Source organism: Lagopus leucura, unplaced genomic scaffold (genome assembly GCF_019238085.1).
Source record: "Lagopus leucura isolate 7727_CA_CO unplaced genomic scaffold, USGS_WTPT01 Super-Scaffold_810, whole genome shotgun sequence".
NCBI classification, from domain to species: Eukaryota; Metazoa; Chordata; class Aves; order Galliformes; family Phasianidae; genus Lagopus; species Lagopus leucura.
The window spans coordinates 13,308,038-13,332,052 of NW_024962261.1; the positions used below are offsets into that span (position 1 = coordinate 13,308,038).

Genomic DNA, 24,015 nt, shown 5'->3' on the forward strand with positions numbered 1-24,015 from the left:
CACAAGACAAAGAGCTCTTGGAACAGGTCCAGAAGAGGGCCACTAAGATGATCAGAGGGCTGGAGCACCCTTCTGAAGAAGAAAGGCTGCGGCAACTGGGATTGTTTAGCTTGGAGGGGGAATGGCAGTTCACGAGGGTGGATAGTGATAGGACAAGGGAGAATGGTTTTAAACTAAGATAGGGGAAGTTTAGGTTAGATATTAGGAGGAAATTTTTCATATAGTGGGTGGTGACACACTGGAACAGGTTGCCCAGAGAGGTTGTGGATGCCCCATCTCTGGAAGCATTCATGGCTAGGCTGGATGTGGCTCTGGGCAGCCTTGTCTACTGGCTGGCCACCCTGCACATAGCAGGGGGGTTGAAACTAGATGGTCTTTAAAGGTCCTTTTCAACCCAAGCCATTCTATGATTCTATGATGATTCTATGAACATCTGAAAGGCTGATTTCAAGCACAAGCTCAACAAAGTGCTGTTTGTAGTTTAATTACTAAGGATGACTTTAATTTTCTAAGCAATCACCACATCACAAATATCACCAGCCTAACAGAAATCTACAAAAATGGCTTGTTTCCTTCTTCTCCACTTTCAAAATATATTCTCCACCCTTACCATGAGTCACGATCTACAGATCACTACATGCTGCTCTAATATGCCATGTATTTTTCTGGGCAACAGCTTAACTGTTTCACAAAGCTTGAATCAAGATTTTAATAAGGAGCAAGACTGGAGATTTTTGTAAACAAACAGAATATGCCATTTTACATCTCAGATTTTTAGGAGTCATATCTAATTTCAATTGAAATATACAATCCAAAACTATGCCAACAGCTCTGTGTACCTATAGGTGTGTTTCAAGGGAGTTTCTGGCTATGTTGTTATTTGAAATCTCATCTCCTACAGTTCTAATGCACAAAGGTTGAGATAATATTGCATTCATTGGTTAGAAACATTAATGGTCAAATTTGTAATATTTGCACTGACACATAAGGATCAGTGTTGCACTCAAGCTTTGAGAAGTGCCAATTCCTACCCAGTTTTTCTGAAGTCATCAGATGTTAGATTTTTTTAAAAATCCCTTGGTGTATGAATGAGAGTTTGCCCTCATTCGGGCTTCTCTAATGTCACTGTAATGCAGCTTCAGTAGTCATATTTGCAAGATAGCTCTCCTTTCTTTAAGTTCACTTAGCTTGACCTGGATGTCACGCAATGCAATGCTTTTTTCTTGAAGTACTAACCACAGTCTTAGTTAATTCCACCCTAAAGCAGGCAAACTTTCTCCTACAGCACTGGGCACAATGTATATTCCAAAGAAACACAAGAATATTTATGTCTTTCCCCTTAGGTTCTTCTAACAAATTGGTGACTAAGAACCTTTTCATGCAACAGCTATTTCAAATTCTTGAAAAAGCTATCTTCACTACCTTCACTATTCACGGGTTTTATCTAAAAATTAACAAAACAACTAAGACTGAAATCTAGAGTTCAGTTAATGTTTAAAAGGACTGGATTTCACCCTGCTTTTTCTAAGAAAACTTCTTTCACCACTGTCCAGCCACACCTCAAGACAGGCTGGGGACATTGAGTCACAATGTCCAGATTTCCAGCTGCTCTCTGGCAGTACCAGGTTAGGTCACCTTCACGTTTCCTTCCCTTTTCCTCCCTCTACTGAATTCAAAGATATACAAGCTTCCATTTCAAAGACTTTGGACAGATCTGAGATTAAGAAGAGGGAAAGCAAATGTGCAACATCCATCCAGAAGACATTCTTCTGTCCCCACTGAGCCAGTAGTTAACCCAAGTTAACTGAAGTTGGTCAAATGGCATTAATTCAAAAAAGCATAAAAAATCCATAAAATCTGCACAATGAAATTAATTTATGCAAAAAGCAGTGTTAACATTCATACTTACAGGCTGAGGCTGTTCTGCAATGCAGCAGTTGAAACACAACCAGAATTCACTCATTGTTTACAGTCTGAAGTGTGATCACAGTTGAGAACCAGGACTTGATCTCTATAAAAGTATCCCCAGGTCGCAAGTTCTTTAAATAGATTTATTTGTGATGGTTCTGATGTGGGAATTTTTCCTTTCTTGAACTCTTCTCTCAAGATACTCTCAGGACAAACACGATGTAGTTAAAAAGTTACTTCAGAAATCTTCTCTCAACAGACTGGTCCCAGCACCATGGAAATGTTACTTATGCTTCTTTGGTCCCTAGCGTTATGTGAACCTGAAAACAGAAGAACATTATATTAAAAAGAAATAGCATACTGAATTTCATACTCCCAGAGAGCCACCCATACCAGTGATTTTGTGGTAATATCTTGACTACTGAATGAAGAGATGCTAGCAAACAACTCACATACTAATTTCTTCAAAAACTACACAAAATGTCATATATTAGAAATTCAAATGAGGCTTAGATTCTAGTTTTTTATAATGAAGCAGTATAATGGATTTGTGTCCAATCTTTTGGCACTCAGTGTTCAATCTGTTTCTAGTTTTCTAATGTTGTTTTAGAAAATCACAATTGACTATACACCCCTTTAACTTACGGAATTCAGCCTATTGGCACTTAATTTATTTTCATTGAAAATTTACCCAGTCCATTCAGAGAGCAAGGACGTAACACAGCTGTCAAGCAAAAAACAAGCTTTCCTAAATCCAAACAAAAAAAATCTGCAAAAAGGATAAACTTGGTCAAAACAAAATGGCTTTATTTTCATTCTGTCTGTTCCACTGCTACATGTACAGTTGACCTCAAAAATAGGAGATTACTTGTAGAGCTTGAAACTGTTTCCTTAAACCTTCAAAATTCCTCACGTGGAACAACTGAGGCTCCAGATTCCAGTCACTCCTTTGCTATAATAATCTTTATTGGCTAATCTCCAACCCAGTTTCTTTCACTAAGTTTGCAATAAAAATTCCTCTCAGATTTCACTGAAATCATCTGCCTTGCCATTAATCATACACTGGTTTGCAGAGAAATGAAATAGAGAGCATTTTGAAATTTTTACATATGTAATCCTAAAAAATTCTAAAGATGGCTGCATCTTTATTTAGATTCATTCAAATTTCCTTTGTGTATAGCTATGCATTATTATTTGTATGCATTTTCTCACAGTATGAAGTAGTTTAGGACACCATGGGATATAGAATCATAGAATCATAGAATCATAGAATCACCCAGGTTGGAAAAGACCTAAAAGATCATCCAGTCCAACCGTTCACCTCAATGCCTTTCTTGCAGTGAGGGGCCCAAAACTGGACACAGTACTCGAGGTGCGGCCTCACTAGTGCTGAATATAGGGGAACAATCACCTCTCTGCTCCTGCTTGCAACACTGTTTCTGATGCAAGCCAGGATGCCATTGGCCTTCTTGGCCACCTGGGCACACTGTCAGCTCATGTTCAGCCCAGCATCAATCAATACCCCCAGGTCCATTTCCTCTACGCAGTCCTCCAGCCACACCGCCCCAAGCCTGTAGCGTCGCCTGGGGTTGTTGTAGCCGAAGTGCAGGACCCGGCATTTGGCCTTGTTGAAACTCATCCTATTGGCTTCAGCCCAGCTCTCCAGCCTGTCCAGATCCCTCTGTAGGGCCTCGCTACCCCCAGGCAGATCCACACTTCCAGCCAATTTGGTGTCATCTGCGAATTTACTGAGGGTGCACTCGATGCCCTCATCGAGGTCATCAATAAAGATATTGAAGAGGACAGGCCCCAGCACCGACCCCTGGGGAACACCACTCACGACTGGTCGCCAGCTGGATTTGACTCCATTCACCACCACTCTCTGTGCCCGGCCCTCCAGCCAGCTCCTTACCCAGCCAAGAGTGTACCCATCCAAGCCTCTGGCTGCCAGCTTCTGCAGGAGAATGCTGTGGGAGACAGTGTCAAAGGCTTTGCTGAAGTCTAGGTAGACCACATCAACAGCCTTTCCCTCATCCACCAGATGGGTCACTGGATCATAGAAGGAGATCAGGTTGGTCAAACAGGACCTGCCCTTCATGAACCCATGCTGGCTAGGCCTGATCCCCCGGTCACCCTGCACATGCCGCATGATCTCCCTCAAGACGATCTGCTCCATAACCTTCCCTGGCACCGAGGTCAGGCTAACAGGCCTGTAGTTTCCCGGATCCTCCTTACGACCTTTCTTGTAAATGGGTATACTAGGTACATCTATGTGTATATACACACAGTGAGGCAATTTTTAATGGGTGTGGATGAGTTGATTCTGTCGTACAGGAGGCCCACTTAGCAGCTGTCTATATCAATTCTCTACATACAATACAAATGAAGCCCTTAATTTACTGCACACAAGCCAAGGTACTGTACCATGCAGCCACAAGACAGGTACTTTCCAGTCCTGTTGGCTATCATGCACATGCAGAGAAGGAGCAGTACCTTTTCTGTACTAAGTTGAAAGCCTCCAGGTAGCCCTTCCACTTCTTACCTTTCAAGAAACTAAAGGAGGGTCTTCAAGAAATAAATACATGCTGTGATAAAACCATCTAAATAAGAAACACCAGCGAAATTATTTCTAGCTGTGAAAGAGATCTCAGTAGTGTTTAAAATAAGTTTATATGCATTTCTTACCTAGTTATCAGAATAGAAAAAAGAAAGATATTTTACCGTGCTTCTTTATAATGAATACTATACAAAGCAAAGCAATTTGAACAGCTAAAAAAAATAATCCTTCCACATAATCTCTATTTTGTCAATCTTACTTCAAAAAGAGGCCTTATTACACTGCTAATACGATTTATTTTCACTACTTAGAAGAAGATCTTTTCTACCCCCAAAATGACCATCTAAAAACCCCAAGTGTCACAAAGCTACAATAAAACATGGGAACAATCAACCAACAATGTGAAATGTAATACTGTAATACTTCAAATAACTTTAAACATTAAAGGTCTGTAAGGAAATTCTAATGTCATAATTAGGTAAAGTCACATAATTTTCTCAATTTTTCTAGTCAGTGAAGGTTTGATTGAGTTCAAACAGTAAGAGTATAACATAAAGCTTGTAAGAAAACACACTGCTCCCCCAGTCCCCAATCTCAGAATATGCATCCTATGTAATTATTTTCTGTACTTCATTCAGTATGTAACAAAACTGGAATTAGAACATGGTTAATTTCGGAAATGCATATAAAATTAACTCTCTTTTTTTTTTTTTTTTATCCTGTAACTGTATAGCTTATCTCTACTTAAAATTAAGGCTTCTGCTATTCAGAAGATGGACTCCAAAGCTGCTCTGAAATGGAGCAATTCTCTCCTAACTCTAGCTACTCAAATTAAGAGCAATTGAAAAATGAAGTACTCAAACTTACAGCACTCTGAAGCTTAATACACCTCAGTCTGCATAAACTATATAAACAAGTGTCTTGCACTGGTCTTCTCTTGTTGGGCAAGTGATGCAGAATTTTTATGTGCAGCTCTTGAAGTTCTAACAATCACATAAATTTCTCACAACTTCTTTTGACAAACTCCACATTTTGCATATCAAGTTCGTATTTTCACAGAGGGATAATTTTCTCCCATGCTCTTGGAAAGCCATGGAAATTCCTCTGCTGACCAGCCTGCTCAGTTCCATGCTAGCAGCTAGCACACTCTCCTGCTTGCTGCAGCTTTAAGCACCGTGCTCACCTGAAGCCTTGAGAACAAACCTGAAAAGATTGGCTATGCTACTCTGAGCCCTGAATGCTTTTCCTGGTTACAAAACACTCAAGTGTGCAGAAGACCTCCTCAACCCAGTCACACTCATTGTGCTGGACTTGAATCCTCACAGACATGATTCTCTCTAAAACTGACTTTGATCCTGTGTGAAGAGCAACTGAATGCCAAAATTAACCTGTTATTGCTTTAGTAACAAGCATTTTTTTCTATCAATTCTCTTCTAATTTTTTTTTTAAGGTAGAAAGAGGAAAAACATCTCAGAACTCTGGAGAAAACTGACTGTAACTGCATCCTTTAAAAGGTAAAAAAACATTCACAGGTATTTATTAGAGTGAAGGAATTTTATATACTTCACTCTGCTATGCACGTGTTCTTTACAGTGGACAAGTTAATATAAAAGACCAGACACAAATCTGCTGCACCAAAATGGAAAGAAAATGCTGAAGGCAAGAAGAGATACTGACACTTGACAACATGACTCTTGATCTTATGCTGTTACCAGAGCCTCTAAAGAACACACTGAAACAGGAAAATTGCTTTTTCAAATTACTGGAAAGAAAAAGATGATCACACTGACCTACATCTACAAGCTGGGCAATTATGCAGTACCAGTCCTTCAACAATTTGATTATAAAGTGTTTCTATAGACCTGGACTATCGCAAATCTGAACACATTTTGTAAGATTCTGAAACAACACCTCACAGCTTGTTCTCTGCTTTGTCACATTATCCAGCTGTTAACATGGCATCATGCGAAGAACATATTCATCTCTGTAGACCTGCCAGATCAAGCAGACAGTACCTGGGCTGTTTGAATGCAGTTGAAGCATGCAGTTCAAAAAAAGCACTATTACTTCTCATTTTTGCTCTTTACATAGGTTTTTGATGCTCAGAGAAGCAGAATATCACACAGCTCAGGCTGAAAGCCCAGTGTGCTTATTCTGTCTGAACTACAAGGACAAAATAGTGATCGGTGTCGAAACATCTACTTGCTTTTTTCCACTTTGAACTTTCCGAACACAAAGCCATATTTTATAGCACACAATTCATATTAGAAGAGCATGTAAAACTACCATGCCAGAATTCTTTGTTATGTTTCAAGTGTCTTATATCTTACCTATAACTTCTATTTTACTCCATTTATAAGAAGTATAGAAAAACAAATACATAAAAAGAAGGATGCATCATTATTTAAAGTGGAATAATGAAAATGAACTTGCTGGTTTCCAAATTTATTCCACAGAAGCTGATCTAATGCCAAAAAAAACAAAAAAGATAATGTATTGCTTACTGTTAAATACCAGTCACAAAGGTGGAAAGTGCAAAAACTATGTTAGCAACTGAAGGGTGGAAACACATTTTGTTATAGTATCAGTAGTTTATCTTATTAAACTAGAAATAAATTTTCTAGGCTAACAAAAAAGCAGGAAATATGAAAGGATAAAAAATGAATCGGACATTTTCCCAGTTAAGCTTTTCAGAGTTACTAGCAAAAAGGAATTAGAGAGAATTTACCTGAGTTGATCCAAAAAGGGATACACTGCATTCTGTGGAGAGTACAGTTGTAATAAAGCTACTTATTAATTATGTAGGTTAAGAACAGCCCACTGTTCTATTAAGTTTCTTTCAAGGGTCAACCTTCTATATCCTCTAGCTGCATACTGTTTGTTATAGCTTCAGACAGGAAGTGTGGTAACAAGGCTCTCACAATTACTTAAAGCAAATAAAACCACAGGAAGAGAAAGAAAATGAGTGCAGGTGTTAATGTCTGAATTTTAACTAACTTGCCTCAAAGCTCAGACTACCATTTAAGGAGAGGGGGAAAAATTACTGAAAAAAAAAGAAAAAAAAGAAAGAAGTGAAGTGTACACAAAGTCTTAACTAAGTATGCTATGTCATATTATAATGCATCTGTTATGCTTAAGTATGCATACAGTAATGGCTAGGATTACTACATTTTTTTTTTTTGTCTCTAATAGTTGATAGGAAAGAAATTTTAAATATGTATGTATATATATATATTTTTTTTTCCTTTAGATTCTCCAAAGAGCTATTGTAGAGTGGTTTTTTGTTTGTTTTTAAATTTTTTTTCATATTGTCCCATTAATCTCTATTATGGCTGTGCCATTTTTTTCTTGCTGCTTAGAGGATACGCTCAAGTGGCAGCAACAAATGAATGACATTAAGCTGCACCCAAACCCCAAACTAACAAAGAGGTCAAGCTTCTGTACTCTTTCCATGCTGTTTAAGCTGTAGCAACTGAGGGATGCTTTCCAGATCTCAAAGGAAGCTGGAAGTGTTTCCTTCCTTGCCAACCTGGTTTTTAAACTACTTTTTGAAACAAAGCAATATGTAGGACAAGCAATATAGGCTTAAAAAAACCCACTATCTATTGAAAAATGTGCACACATTTTATCAGTCTGCCTTGGCAGGGCAGGGCAGAGGCAATCAGGCAATTCTTCCTTTCTCCACCAGCAAAGCAGATGCTGCAGGGGATTTTGCTGCTGCTTTCAATGCTCTGGATATCTTTTGCACTCTCAGATGCTGAGATATCTGAACTGCAAGGAGCTCTTGCCAGATCAAAGATGTTATTTAACATCAGCACAAGCTCAAATCCCTTTTCCACTTCCCTCTAACTTTCCAATATCTATCCCTGTCCCTGCAATATACTTTGAGACTTAGTTTCAAAACAATGAAGTTGAAATTCTTCAAACTTTGAGTTAAGACTTTCTTGTGCATTTTGAACACTGAAAGTATAGGTCCTGACTTTGTTTTAAAATAAATATTTTATTCATATATTGTCTTATTTGAACATTGTAACTAAATCTGCTTAGAATTAAGAGATTTTATTTTAGTGTTTTATTTGAGGATTACTGGTTGTAATTGATCATTTGGAGTCAATCCCTCCCTCCCCTTTTCTTGCCCTCTCTCCATACTTACAGTGAAATAGTTTTCATCAGTTTATTTCCCAAAGTAACTTGAGAACAGGTCGTACTTCAAATCAAGATGAATACAAACCAATAGCCATGGAGGCCTAATAAAATTGCTTTGTTTCCAATTGAAAAATTTCAGAAAATATGGTCTAAGATGAAGATTCCCTTACAGCTTACTTGAAGGAAAAAGTTTTTTGGTTTTTTTTTTTTTTTTAAATTCTTGTTGTTGCTTATATAACACTGTCAATCTCATATTTTACTGGAACAGAAATGCTTCAAGTTTGTTTGTGTTCTCAGTTGGTAGCACGCCAACAATGATTTCCCTGCAACAAATGCACCCACTTAACAGGAGGGAAGGCAGCAAAAGATGCAGGAAGGGAGCTACAGCAAGTCAGCCAGGTATTTTTTTTACCAAGTCAATGACTTAAAGAAAGCATTAAAATAGGTACAGGAAGGAAAGCACACTACACGGTCAAAGAAAACAGCTCACTTGGTACAAGCAGTAACACTGTGGGTGCTAGTGCAAAGTTTAAAGAAGAGTGTCTTTAAGCATCTTTAAAACATACCGGTAACAGGAAGCTCAAACAATTGTTTTACCACTGACCGCTGTCCTGATGGTTCACTCTCCACCCACAATTCCCTGTGTTCTAATCTCCAGTAACTGCTAAATTTCGTTATGTAGTTCAGTTGAATGTCCCAGCCTCCAAGGTCCCTGTTGCCCTGTGCACAAAATTAACAACTGAAATAGACAATATTGCATGTGTCTCATTAAAATTCCAGTATTGTTCAGTCAGATGTTTTAAAGCTGCCTGTGCCTACAATTAATAATGACATGGGACCAATGGAGCTTTCTGACAGGACTTGTATACACAGCTCATACTAGTTCCTCCGTAAAGATTTGTCATACATGTAAACAGTAACATTCTTCTTTAAAATACAGTGCAAAACATCAAATAATTCTGCACTTTGAAAATACCTGAAGACTAACAGAAAACTAAGATCTAAATTTTTTATAAAAATGATAAAGGAAATTCTAAGACAAAATAGATACCTTTTGTCATTCTTAAGACCTAGTCTAGACATAATGTATTTTCTCCTATCTAAGAAAATCTGTTAATAACAAGTGAAAATCTTTAAGAATCTACGCTAAGCACACTGCTATGCATACAGGAAATCTAAGTTCACGATTCTTATCAATTTCCATAGACTAACAGGATTTTTTTTCCTAAATTTTCAGTTGATCAATAATATTACTACTTAGCTGACACTTCCTGTTGAAGGTAACACAAAAGAAAACAAGAGTGGGTGAAAAGAGAAGTTATTTATCTTGACAGGTAATACCAGTCAGAGGGAAAAACTAAGGAGTCAAAAAAGGCAGGCTCTGAACAAGGCATAATTTCCACAATGAATGGAAACAGAAAATCTCTATGAGCAATCCCCCATTTTTACTTCTAAATTGATGACAGGAATTAGTCAGCATCTGGGTCCCTGGAGTTCTCCATCTGAACACTGTAGTTATACAACAGTGGAACAACAGCCTACTGAAAAAAAACAAACAAACAAAAAGGAACCATGACAAACTATTTGTTAGGCCATATGAGTTAATCAAGGGACTCTTATCTGTTGTTCTAGTATGATAATAGGTAAAAAGAATTATTCACAGCACTTAATATTCCTTTTTTCAAGGAAACCAATGTTCCAAAGCAATTTCTAAGGAAGGTTTAGGATAGAGAAAAGAGTAAGTGGGAATCAATGGGGAAAAGGCCATGAAAACTATGAGTAAATCATAGAGGCAACCCTTCAACAGAATGGTAAGAGCTTCATTTCAAAAGAAAATAGGAAAATGGAACACTACTATTCGTGATACTAACTTACTGTTGTAACTCAGCCAGCCTTGCAGTAAAGCCTGCCATCCTATCCAAAGATACGATAAGCCCTAGAAACCTACTGTTACCATGTCCTTGCCTCACATCCAAGAGCAAAGCAATTCTGAGACTGACAACATAATCAAAGCAGAGCCAGGTTCTGTGGGATGAGACAGGAAAGTCTGTTTGGCAGTACAGGATGCCAGGAAGGCTGAACGTCACTGGTGTGCGGAGCCAGGTGCACAGACTCCATTCCCACCTTCCCTGGCACATTGTGTGAGAGGACTCCCTCAGGTGGTTCTACTGTTGCTCACTCAAACCAAACTCATACAGCTACCATGCATACCTCAGAATAAATTAGGCTGCTAAAATAGAACCAAATGGGCTTATTAGGACTTGATCACCAAGATAAGCATCTGGAGCTACACCAGTAGACTAACGATGTAGGCCTCAAAAAGTATGCTCTAGACAGAAACAGACGTACATGTGATAACACTTGCCACAGCTGCACTTGCTGTGAGACAAGAGCAAATGAAAAACACATGAGAAACTGACTGAAGTTTTGTCTTCTTCCCATCAATACCTAGAGTCCTGCTAAGGCAGCACCACAAAACACGCAGCACAACATAACATCCTGATGCCAGGGTCAGATTTCATCTCTCCATACAATTATATAGCAAAGGCTGTCTCCTCCCAGACATTTCTCGTCTCACTGAAGCAGAAAGAAAATCTAAAAATAGCTGTAGAAATGAAGAAGCTGGGTCTGTGTAATATAACCCATATCTTCCATAATGCAGTGAAGTGTCTTAATTCTAGAATTCCTGAATAACTGACAAAACAGTAAACAAATCATTTGTGTTTTGTGTTTACCTCACAGTAAATTTAAACTAAACTGCTAAGAAAGAAGATCATGCGGCTTCCACAGTACAGGTAACCCCTCCTGTCAATTTCTAAACACCAGAAGCCTACAAAATACTATGACTGCATGTGTCTGTGTCTGTATGAAGCCACACACAAAACCTGTAACTCTGTAACTGCGATGGTAAAAAAATATTTGATTCACTGGGCTAAGATCATCACGTTATGTGCAGCAAATATGACAATAGCCATAAAGCTAACAAACTCTTACCTCTACGATCCTCAAACAGCACACCTAAATAAAAGAGAATAATACTGGAAAAAAGTTTCTAGGTTAGATGGTAAAGAAAATTCGCTGCAGTCAGAAATGCAGTCAGTCTGAAATGAGATTTTAATAGGTCAACAATACCTTTTCTTCTCCTGAAAGTAATGATTATTTTTCAAAACAGGATGAGATTTAGAGAGGAGAGAAGGATGGAGAAAAAAGTTTTCAGGAGATTTTTGTCACTACAGTTGTTTATACTAGGTTATTCCACCTCTCTCTTTTGGGACAACCTTCAGATGCAGCTTGATTCGGACAATTATGAGGAATTATTTCCAGTTTCTTCCCATTCTCCCAAGGCTGTGAGCGTCACTGAGAATGATACTTAGTATTCAGTCAGGATCTTTACAAGAAATATTTCACCTCAGACAGCTCTTGCGTGTCTTTTTTTAAAACACTGATGTAATGTTTATCTACTCACTCAAAGGCTGGAGTATGATAAACTTATTCACAAAGAAAACAGTGAAAATTCTCAAAGATTTTAGTTTTGTGATAGATATGCATTTATTAATGTTATGCTTGAAAGTACAAAACACGTTTGTTGTTTGGCATACTTATATACACAAGAACTTTACCAAATAAAGGTTTATTATAGATCAATAAAGCTTAAGAATTCAGGCAGAGTTGTGCAATTTTAGAAACAAATATTTTGAGAGAAAAGACACTATGCCATAACATACATAGAAAAACAGTCAAGTGAAGATACAGACAGCTTGAGACAAAAATACGTGCTGCGCAAGACATATTTCTAGTGCTAGAGAACTTTCAGTGGAGATACCAGAATTGTTGACCTAGTTAAAAAACAAACGCAGATCCAAAATGTTCCAGAAACATTATAACAAAGTATATATTCTCAACAGAACAACCACTCCTGTTCTGAAACCCGAAAGTACAGGAAGTTAAACTGTCTTGTCACAAATGACCTGCTTATCATGCCAAGAAACGATGAATTGTATTCCCTATGTACCCACAAAAAGATCAAGGTCACTGCAACCGAAGCGTTGATTTGGAAAATGCCCTGTGGGTCATATTTCAGCAGTGGTTAAGTCTTGAATTTTATTGCCAACGTAAAATCATCTTAAGTGATCTGGCTTTCTTTTCTTAACACCATGTATACAGTAGAATATGGCTCACCTGCGCTGGTAACAAACCAGTGAGCAGATAAACCTGGATTAAAAGAGTATAAATTCTTCAGACTTCTCCAACTAATTTTAAGACGAGTTGTACATAAGTTTTGCAATCTTAAAGTTGCTGACAAAACCATCAGCAATATGCAGGGCTTGCCTGCTCAATACTGAAGTAACTTTATATATCTCAATTCTCAGTCAATGGCTCGCTATAGGGAAGTAAGCAGGCTATGCACCAAGTCTACACTGACACCAAATAACCACAGGATGACATATTATAACCCCAGAGTAAACTTTCAGCTACATTAATTACAGTTCTCATACAACAGAGAGAAGGTGACATGTAGTTAGAAATTACATTACCACGTATACGCTTAAGAAACAGAGTATCATAAATAGGTTATGGTTTCCACAATGCAAACTCAGTCTGACAACAATTTAAAGCATGTTTTGAATTAATTTCAGTGATAATTCCTTGCACACCTGCTATTATCTTCCCCAACAACACTTCTTTTTATTTGCTCTTAAGCACATTTAGCACTAGTAACACCCTTCCTATCTCTTCATAATACATGCTAGAGTAAATTCATATCACACAATAGAAGTTACAGTCACTATGGGAAGAATTATTACACGACATTTGCAAAGCAGAGCCAGGCTGGCTACTCAGTGTGTCCTAGTCAAAAGTTAATCAAAACAGTATTTCTTACTTCTAAAAGCACAAGCTGGAGGGGGTGTGTGTGTGGGAGAAGAAGTACATCAGAAGACATTAAGAATCATATGACAGGAGACTGATTTTCATGTTTCAATCACAATCTAAAGAGTGGCTCTAACAAGGAAGGTACAGATTGCCACATTTCCTCCAGTGATCCCAGGGTCATAGCTTTCAACACAACATCCACTGCAACAAAAATCTTGTTTGACATCCAAGAATACTGCAGTGTGAAGAAATCAGCCACTTTAAAGCAAAGAGCACACTCACTAGCAAGCTCACTCTCTTCTTCAAAGGACAATAAAGAAAATCTAAACAGCACAACATTTTTCTCAATTTACTTTCACAGTCAATGGTTTAATTGTTAATCTCCTTGTGAGCAGAAAATTTTTCCTTGTACACTAAAATCTAACCCCTGGAAAAACTATCTGCTTCTCAGATGTGGTCTGAGAAACATATCTTCCACTATGCGACCAGGTGGTCAGAAACTGATGTTCCAATCATACTCTCAATTGCAGACATCAGGAATCCTGACAAGGCTCTCGTTATAGTAAAGAAAGATTATCACGCTTCTCAGATCTTCCTAACAGTCTTGGCTCACGTGACTAAATGGTAAGTTCTGCTCTGGATTAAGAAACGTCTTCACAAAACACTCCCAAAAAAATCCTAACTCCCTCAAAAATCTCCCCAAACCACACTGCAAATTACCCCTATCCATAAGCACAGGGCTGTAGGTGAGAGAGCTAGCTGCCACAAGCAGGCAGGCTGATTTCCAAGCACCCCACAGAGCAGTCAGGACCCCTCCTACACCAGCCTCGGAGCAAGACCCCTCACCAAGCATCCCACCTGCCTTGCAAACACTGTGCCTCAACCATTGGCATGGGCAGCTGGGGTCACCAAGAGCTAGAAACATCACTGTTTTTAAGATAAATTGCTGCATGTTGCTCTGTTTCATGATAGCACCAAAGCTGCTTTGCATGAAAACTAAAATAACTATTTCCAGACTAATGCAACAACAACAAAAATCTGCACTTAAAGGATCTGCTCTCTCCCTTTTCTATTGTAAGAGTTTCATGCATGAAATACATTTATGGGTACAGGGCTAATATAAAACATTTACTGCTTTCATTATTATTATTATTATTATTTTTAATCAGAGCTCAGAGATGCTTGTGCAATTTCAACATTTTTGTGTAACACTGCTGTTTCAGTTTCAAAGATGAGTTTTGTTGGCCTCAAAGGGGAAAAAAATGATGCCCATACATAATGCATACATGAATTCCTTATTTAGTTGATGCTACCTGGAAAGTCCCATGCATATTAAGATAGTATTTTCAAACACCACAAGCAACAAAGGCAGAGTAATCAATACACGAGTACAGATTTTTTTCACAGATGAATGAATATCAAACTTAATCGCAAAGGGTAAATCTTGCTTATTTATTGAATTTATCTCAAATACGAATGTTCTTTTTAAATTTGTGTAGTCATAATTTCAGATGGTGGATGGATGCATAAAACTCTCCTTTAATTAAAATAATAATAATAATAATAAAAATTGTTTATTTTGCCCAAAAGCATTACCTTTGAGGACAAGTTTGACAACTAGCACCCTGTACTATGACATTCAGCTTCCACGACCCTTTCCTACTCAAATACAAATTTAATCCATTCAACTTAAGCTAGTGATTATACAGCTTAGCAGTAAAAGCTGTAAAGGCAAAACAACAACAACAAAACAAAACAAGAAAACCAGAAAAGTGATTATTAGAAAAAAAAAACTTTGAAAAACTTCATAAATTCTTACTGAATTACAAAACTGCCTCAGTAGGCAAGTGGTGGAAGTTCCAATGCGAGTCATTTAGTACTACACTGCAGAAAGCATTAGTTAAAACAAACAAACAAAAAGCCACATGATGGCAAAGAAATTAAGAAATGAATGAGCATATCTTTTCCATTCGATTCTTAAATTATTCTGTGGGAAAGAAATCAAAAGATCTCCATGTAGAACAAAGCCATATTAACAAAAATTTAAAAATGACTCAGTAACATTAAAAGGGCTGATAAAAACTCTGAGAACCAATACCAAATAGGCAGAAGAACTAAAACTCTGTTTTTGCAGCATTTTAATACATGCCTGTCTCTTGATCTCGTGCTATGGTGACTTCACTGAACTTCTGAAGTCAAGTTTTTGACTGGAGTGTCGTAGCAAGCCTGGCAATTGCTACATTACTGAAAAAATCATGTGTACAAATGGTTGCATTATTGTTAATATCTTTGCTTATAATTCATCATCACGCATCTCACTGCTAACTATTCAACAGGAGTCTTATTGCTAAATATTTAACAGGAATCGGTTTAACTTTTAAAAAACAAGACACACAACTGTGAGGCAGGAAATACAGGTTCTATTCTTGGCTTTGCCATAAATACACTGACTTTGAGGAAGTCTCCTGACCTCTTCGAGTTAGCATGTGTGTGGGAAACTAAGGCACAGTGATCGTGTTATCTTATGAGTCAATATAGCTAAGAACATTCTTAATTATAAGTACAAGAGATTTCCACCAGTTCATCGATTTCGGTTTATGTATTTTAGCAGAACTTGAAACTGCATGATGGTAACACAGTGAGGGCAACAATTCCCCCAGCAAAACAGGCCATAAGGAAATGTTAGTTTTTAGAATTCTGTATGTTACTCTGAACTCTGAAGTTGCCAGTGACAATCTGCTTTGTAAAACAAAACAAAAAAGAAAACACCTGAATTTATTGTGCTGGTAACTTAGAACAGGGATAATTTTTAAAAAAGCCTTCCGTTTATCATGTATCTGCTTTCTTTGTATTCCAGTAACATACCTATGAAGTCATGTACTCAGAATGTTTCATGAGAAAATTGCATTTTTTCAAAATGAAATCCTGTCAGTTATTGAATTTTGTTGCTTAGAATTAATAACATATATGGCTTTTTGGAGATAGGACAGCAATACAACATACTGCTTCGTAGCTAACACTATTGCACCAAGACAGGTTTTAGTGTTTGTGTAGGTGGAAAAGATAGAGAATGCAGTGACCTATGGAAGTGCAGACAGCACTGCACTTTCAAATATATCAAATTCAATGCACAGATGTACAAAACTGAACAATTTTGTATTTTATTTGAATTTTTGAATTTGAATTTGAATTTCTATTTGAATTTTCTTAACATAACAAGATCTTAAAAAGCCTAATCAGTATTCTCAATATTAAGATTTTATAGTCAAAACATGAGACTACAGATTAGAGGCAAATGCCTTGCAAATGAGAAACCATAGAGGAAAAAAATAAGCTAAAGAAATGTAAATATGGCTTGGAAGGAAAGCTGACTTAAAAGCTTACTAAAGCTGACCTACAGCAGTTACAGTTTAGGAGAAAGAAAAAAAAAAACATCGTATTTACTAGTGTATGAATTTATCAGTATGTCACCATGACAGAAATCTGCATTTCTTTATTGTCTTTTACCAAGCACTGCAAAAAAATGCATTCTTAGTCAGTCAAAAAAAACCCCACAACAATTAATAAAGTCAGTGATGTCAGCAGTTGACTTGTGGCTAGTCATATGCTTCTCATGTGTTTTGTATTTAGCCAAATTTTCAGGTTTTTTAAAAAATGTTTTTTAATATAACCATAAGGGAGTAAAAAAAAAGGTCTTAAATATCAAAGTTTGCTGTGAGGACAAACATCAGCTAACTCAAGAAAGTCTTGATTTAAACACAAATAAGTATTACATGAAGTGGGATGATATTTCTTCTAAACTGAAAAGAACTCTATAGTATTGCTATCTTATATTCTACAGAAAAAGAAATTAAAGTCAGAACTGAATGAACACTAAGAACTTCAACCTTTAGCCTGATTTGTGATCTTTTTTTCCTTCAGCATTCAAACGTCATCAGCAGAAAATGAACTAAGAGTAATCTATTATTTTCCTTTGAGAACCTTTCTGATGATTAATTACAGTCTTAAAAGTCTGCATCTTTATTTCAGAAACAACTCAGAGTTAACAGGCCTCAAACAACTTCTTATTCTGTTTCTCAAACAATCTTTTCACAACCTCCTCACTGCTTCCACAAGGCAAGATACAGCAGAAATGGCTCCTTTCTTCCTTATAATTCAGGAAAGTACCTGTAAAGTGCACATGACAGATCACACATTGCTGTCTTTTATTACGTATGATGTTCTGAGTAAAGGGATGCAATGGAGTTTTTTTAGACAAGCTTATCAAGGCATAACTTTTCTATATGGTTAAGGTGACAAGCAGTCTCACCTTCAAAATTATTTCTTCAAAAATCATTTCTTCTTGTTTGAGAATCCTTTCATGCTTTTGTTCCTAGAAATTCTATTGAGGGAGGACTCTATGCTCCTTCCCCCTGTCCTGTTACAGTCCACATCTCCTCACCAGACTGGTTCCATCCTCAGACACTGCCCCTACCTAATTTTACCCATTCATCCTTTCTTCAAGAATCTCTACACCATGCACCTACAGTGAAAAAAAAAGATGGCCACATATCACACTCTGTAACGGCCAACACAGAGCCTGCTTACAGCAGATAACAGCAGAATGAGAACTGTTATCACTGTATGCTAGCACAGCAATGAATCTATGTTCCTTTTCCCATTGTAAGCAAGCCATGTTTTGCCATTACGTTACCCCTAAAGTATTCGCTTCCACACTGAATTAATACTGCCACATAAACTAAGTTCAGGTGAATTTGTTTTGGAGTAAGAAAAGGGAAAAAATGTGATTATTTACAAGAAAACAGATTTGAAAACAACATTAATAACTCCTGTATACAGACCAAAGGCATACTATCTCCAGGCAAAATCTTTGTACTATTTTGGCAGAATCTGTTTGCATATAGGTAAAGAAGGGAATACACACCAAAACACATGTGAGAATATGGGCTTCTTCATTTCATCTTTCCAAAATTTTGACATAAACAAAGGCAGCCAAAAACCCTAGTGAAATCTGAAAAATAAACAGTACTTCTCATACCAAAACAATCACTAGACATACAGTACTGCTGATAAACTTAAAAGGTTTTGAATAACTAATACACAAAATTTACACTTCCTTGCTATGAAAAGAATGTTGCTGCCAACCCAAATAAGATTCTCCATAAACAAGCATGAAGACTCAAGTGTTTCTCACATCAATCAGAACTGTTTGCACACTTGAAACAAGGAAATATTCAAGATCAGCTACAGATTTTTCCAGACAGCAACACAACAAGCAGTCTTTTTGTAATGCACATGACAAAGCCAGAAGGCAAACAGCAGCAGCAGTCTCTGCAGTTCTTTGCATCAGGAAGGACTGCCAGGTTCGTCCAAGGCCTTTCCTGTATGCTACACTGATAAGATGCAGAACAAGACACAGAAAATGATCTGAATTACAAGGCTTAGCTCATAATGGATTTAACATCAGATGCTCCCAAATTTAAGCTTGGAAACAAAACAAAACAAAACAAAAACCCAACCACTGCCAACACCACATTCCCTGTGGCCTAGTGTCTTACCTCTTTTGACAGGTAAGTTTAGTTAACCAGCTATCTCTCTTGACAAATGCTTAATTCCCTAGACCACAAGATTACCTAGGTATTCAGAACAACCATCCTAGCTGCAAGTACTGTTATGGAGAAACAGGACAGGTCATCACAATTCCCTATGTACAAAGCCATTGCTTCTTCAGGTACTGCCTGGGTCAGAAAAGCCAATGAATACAGGCAGGTGCTTCAAATGAGATTTGTGCTGTGTTAAACACAGTTTAAACTTTGACATTTGCAGGGACTGTGACAATTTGGAAATACAAAGAACTAAGTTGAATGTTAGCTTCATTTTCTCTTAGAAACTGCTGTGGCAAATGACCAAGAAACAATAATTAAACAGAAAAAGTTTTGGAAAACTCAAAAAAGTCCCAACTACACTATAACTGTAACAAAGGAGGTAGGAGTGCAGATTTTTGGATTTTGAGAGAAGACACACTATTTTCTATAGCCCTATGGAAATTTCTGTCCCTTTTCACCAGTTACTTTGTACTCTTGAAAATTTTGCAGCCACTTTAAAAGAAGAGACTGCAATAACTTTGAAATATTTACATTTGGCAAATGCCTTCTTGCTGACCTTTACAATACTTCTGGTGAGCATTATTTTTGCACACAACAGAACTGCTGGCAATCTCCATTACTACTAGAAGTTTAAGCTGTAAAATTCAGTGCAATCCTCACTACTAAAAGAAGACAGAGAAGGATTGTTGCTGCATTCACATTTCTGGATGTTTTTTTGTTTGTTTGTTTGTTTTTGTTTCCTTGTTGCTGCGGTTTGATTTTTTTGTTTGTTTGTTTTTGTAAATTATGTAATAACATCATAATATTTCATATGTGCAGTCTCTCCCAATGGAATATCTGGAACTGAGTCACTAGGATTTTGCTGGGGGGCATATCTGTTTGTAGAACTGATCTAATTAAATAAACTCAAATGAAAAGCAAGCAGCAACTAACTTGACTGAATTGTAAAACTTCTGTAATTACAATAATTCAGTTTGCCATGCAGAATTTCCCTATTTTAAATGAGATCTCATCTCCTCTAATGCCATACATCTGTTCATTTCTTATTTTCTGTGTGTGTGGGGGTGGTGGTTATTCTCCTTGAATCTGCTGATGAAGAAATCCTGTGTCTGTCAGGAAACAAACAGAACTACAAGCTAATTGCTTTGCCTGGCATTACAACTTTTTATCTGAAAGCTCACATTAAGGTTAAAAAAAAAGTACACATTTAGATAAAAGTTGCACATGCTTTTTAATGAGGGTTTTTTTTTTTTCCCATTATGTTTGACCTTCCCTAAATACAGGGGAGCTCTTTCAGAAATTTCTGTAAAGAACACAATATGTAGTTGTTGAATTTGGTATTTAAGTAGAGCCTGAAATCCCATCCCAGTCTAAAATACCTTCCTTATTTTCCCTACCCCTCACAAAGATAATTTGAAACTCAAGTTATATCCAAGTATTACGCAGGTGCCAGTCTTTTGCCTTTGCACCTTAAGGCATGTCAGTAAACACACATATTGAGGGAATACGCTCTTCCTAGCTTTCAGCCCTCTTTCACTGCATAGGCTACGTAAAGAACTAGTAAAGGAAAAGGCAAAAGAAAAAACAAAAGAACCAAGAATTGAATACCACACCACATTTACAATCAAGTGGCAGTAAATCCCGCTCTTACAGTTTTCAATGATGCTGTGACAGCTTTCCACCCTGCTCCTCTGCAGGACATGATCATCTCTGTAGCAGAGTCAGCAGATGGAACAAGTTTGCTCCAGACTCTCAGCATATCAGGTCAGCAAGTCAGCCTCACCAGAGCTCACCCAGAAACCATCAGATCTGCTGCTCTGTTTGCTCTGGGTCCTGACTTATGCAACAGACTGTTGCATAAACACTGAGGACTGGATTTAGGAAATAAGAAAGCAAAAGACAAAACAAAAAAAGTATCAATCCCACTGAAATATATCAAATCATTGGAAAACAGTGTAAGCAATGTAACTTTTCATGTTGCCTTTCTTCATTACAGTAACTAGTGGAGCATGAGACAGTAACAGCAGCTTCAAGAAAGGTATGAGTGGATTTGACTGCCCCTGGTTCTCCCAAGAGAGATGGGGATGATGGCTCAGGTGCTAGGTTCAAGGAAAGCCATGGCTGCTGCCCTTTCACAGGCACCACCAGTCACTTCTTACAAGCCCTCTGACACTCAGCCACCAATCATTTGGTTGAAGGTATTCACTGTTCAGTCATTCTTTCAAATGAGCTCTCCCTCTTTCCCAAACGTGCAGAGACCTGCGATGGGTACAGCTGCATATTCAGCTGTTCACATCAGCAGCAGTATCCCAATTCATTAAGGACTCTCCGTGCAAACTGATCACATTGCTGCATCTTACAAATGAAACTCGTATTATGAATTTCTTTAGAAAACATCTGTTAGAATAAGTATAATCCCTTGGTAAGAACCAATACAAATCTTACAAATAATCCTGTGAACACACACACAAACACTTACATACATATGAATATATACATATATACCTATGCACATATATATGTATTTGCAATAAATTCATTTCTCAAACCACTACTTCTTTAAAGATTTTATGCATCTATACTAGAAAAATAAATTCCAGCCAAATTACTTCATCTTATTCAACCTGTGACAATGAATTGTGCACTGTATCAAATAGCATTAGTCATTCTTCAAGAAATACACTTATCTAATTTAGTTTTAAAATCACACTCATGTACACACAAAAGCACTAAAGTTTTTTTCTACTCTGCATGAGAACATACTTACAGTATTATGTTGAAAACCACAAATTTCTAAAACTCAGAATAGGTTACAGTTAAAAGTAACAAACAGTAACAATAGTAGCATGTAATTAATTTATCTTTATGTTAAAAAACAAGAACAGAGATTTCCAGCTAAATATTAAAAATTAACAAAGAGAACCTAGAAGACTGACAGGCACACAGGTTCTTCTAACTGTTTCTTCTAACTGCTGTGCCAGGAGCTTAATTTGATCATACTCAAATGTGGCTGTTCTCCTTTGGAAAGCTGCCCTAATTCTTTTCTCCCGTGCCTTGTTGCTAGGGCGGCAGCTGCATGATCTATTCCTGTTGAAGCGCATGTCTTTGGAGGGGGACACAAAGATTTTCATTATCTTTTTCTCAGAGCACTGGACCATCAGAATTGTGCATTCCCTCCCTTTTCCCCCAGCCAGGGAGTACTCAGAGAATCCCAGCCATTCAATCAGACTATTTACATATGGACAGTTGCACCAGGAATCTCACGCCTTAACTGAATTTCATACAACTCTCCAATTCAGTAAACAAGGTCTTCAAACACTGTTGAATTATGGTTCGTTTATCTTCACTATGATTGTATGAAAAGTTAATACTAGAGCACTGCTTCAGAACCAGTGAGGCATGATTTTCAAAACCATTAAGAACCATCTCCTTATTTGCTAACCTTCACGTAACAGTTGACTTTAAAAATCCTGGTCATCTTCTGCATACACATCCTTACGCTGTCTAGGACACAGAACAGAAAAGAACACAGCTACCAGACCAGTACACAGTGCTGTTCATTGACACTGAACTTCCTTCTCAGTAATTAGATCTTTTATTATCATTCTATAAAAATGCTAATATGGTTGTGTCAGCTATGAAGGGGAGAGGGATATGAGCAGTGTTTCTATTCAGAATATCTTGTAAAATTTTAAATAGTAAGAATAATAATAAAATCCCAAGTTAAAATTATTTCGTGGTTAACTCTGGTACTGTCTTGCTTATTCACATATAAAGACGTTTTCTACTATTTGTAGTGTCATCAGAAAGAAAATATCCCAAAATAATTGGTGTTCACTTCTGATTCCTCTTCCTCTAGGCAAAAAACAAACAAACAAACAAACAAAAAAACCCACAAACAAAAATACAGAATAGCAGAAAAAGAACAGGAAATAAAAATAAATGAATTCTTAAAAAGAATTCTGATGTCACTACATAGTTACTCATAGAAGAGCATTGGTTTTTTAGATGCTACATGAAAATTAGTAGTTTACAATGAAAATGGAGAAGAAAGATTACTTTTCCTGGAAAGCAAACCAGAGTGATCATCAGTTTTACAGTAATGAGCGTATTTAGAGAGTACGCAGAGAATAGAGGTATTGTAACATAGTGACTATTCCTCAGTATCTCCTATTACTGTTACTCAGCAAAGAGATAGAATGGAAATCATCTTTCTTCTAGGCTCATTTTTTTCAGGTCCTATAGTAGCTTAGCTAAATTAACTTTTCAGTTCGGATTAGAAATTCCCTACCTGAAAATCTGTTTCTCCAGCAACTGTGGAGAAAGCATTTGGGATTTATGCCAGCTCGGAGGAACTCATGTCTCCATAAAAGGCAGTAGGAATTGCAGTGCTGGCTGCCCATAAGATTAACACAGTGTTCTGACAAGGTTACACGCTCAGCCAGATGATGACTTCCAGATAGAGTCTAAAACCAAAAGAATGTTGCCGGTTCCATATGCAGACACCTGTGATCTAATTCTGGAAAGACTGTAGACAGATGTGTAATATTTTAATTCTGCATTGACATACGACATTTGCAAACTGTCTAATCTATTTTCTGCTAGCCTTGTGAGAAGCAGGTTAGACCATCCCTTTATAGAAAGGCAGTGGCAAACAAGTACAACTTCTGGAAGGAAACTGCTTTAAAAGTTCATACTTAGAAAAACAAAATAAAATAAAGCAAGATACTTATAGTTAACTATTTTGGTTTTTGTGCCATGCAACAACTTTGTGGAAAATAAAGAGGTCGGTAGCATAAATAATACAAATAATACAAATACTTCCAGTGCAGTAGGGACTTAATTGTTCTTCTAACACAGAATTTGTGATGTCTTAACCTCTAATTGTGGTCTTTCATCCACAGGTATACAAGAAAATCAAAAAAG

General features: G+C 37.2%; 1 protein-coding gene across 3 annotated transcripts in view; it reads right to left on the reverse strand.

The window, feature by feature from the left end:
* Positions 1-24,015, reverse strand: part of CDC42SE2 (CDC42 small effector 2) — a 98,785-nt gene that overhangs the window by 43,079 nt on the left and 31,691 nt on the right. The window contains exons 4-5 of one of the 3 annotated variants that reach the window (XM_042866101.1): positions 9,178-9,331; positions 1,910-2,228 (exon numbers count right to left, since the gene is read on the reverse strand). In XM_042866101.1, the coding sequence (XP_042722035.1) occupies positions 1,910-1,963 (54 nt within the window). In that variant the 5' untranslated portion in view covers positions 1,964-2,228; positions 9,178-9,331. Of the gene's footprint in view, positions 1-1,909; positions 2,229-9,177; positions 9,332-20,740; positions 20,813-24,015 lie in introns of those variants that run through there. The other 2 variants (XM_042866102.1, XM_042866100.1) reach the window with 2 other exon arrangements.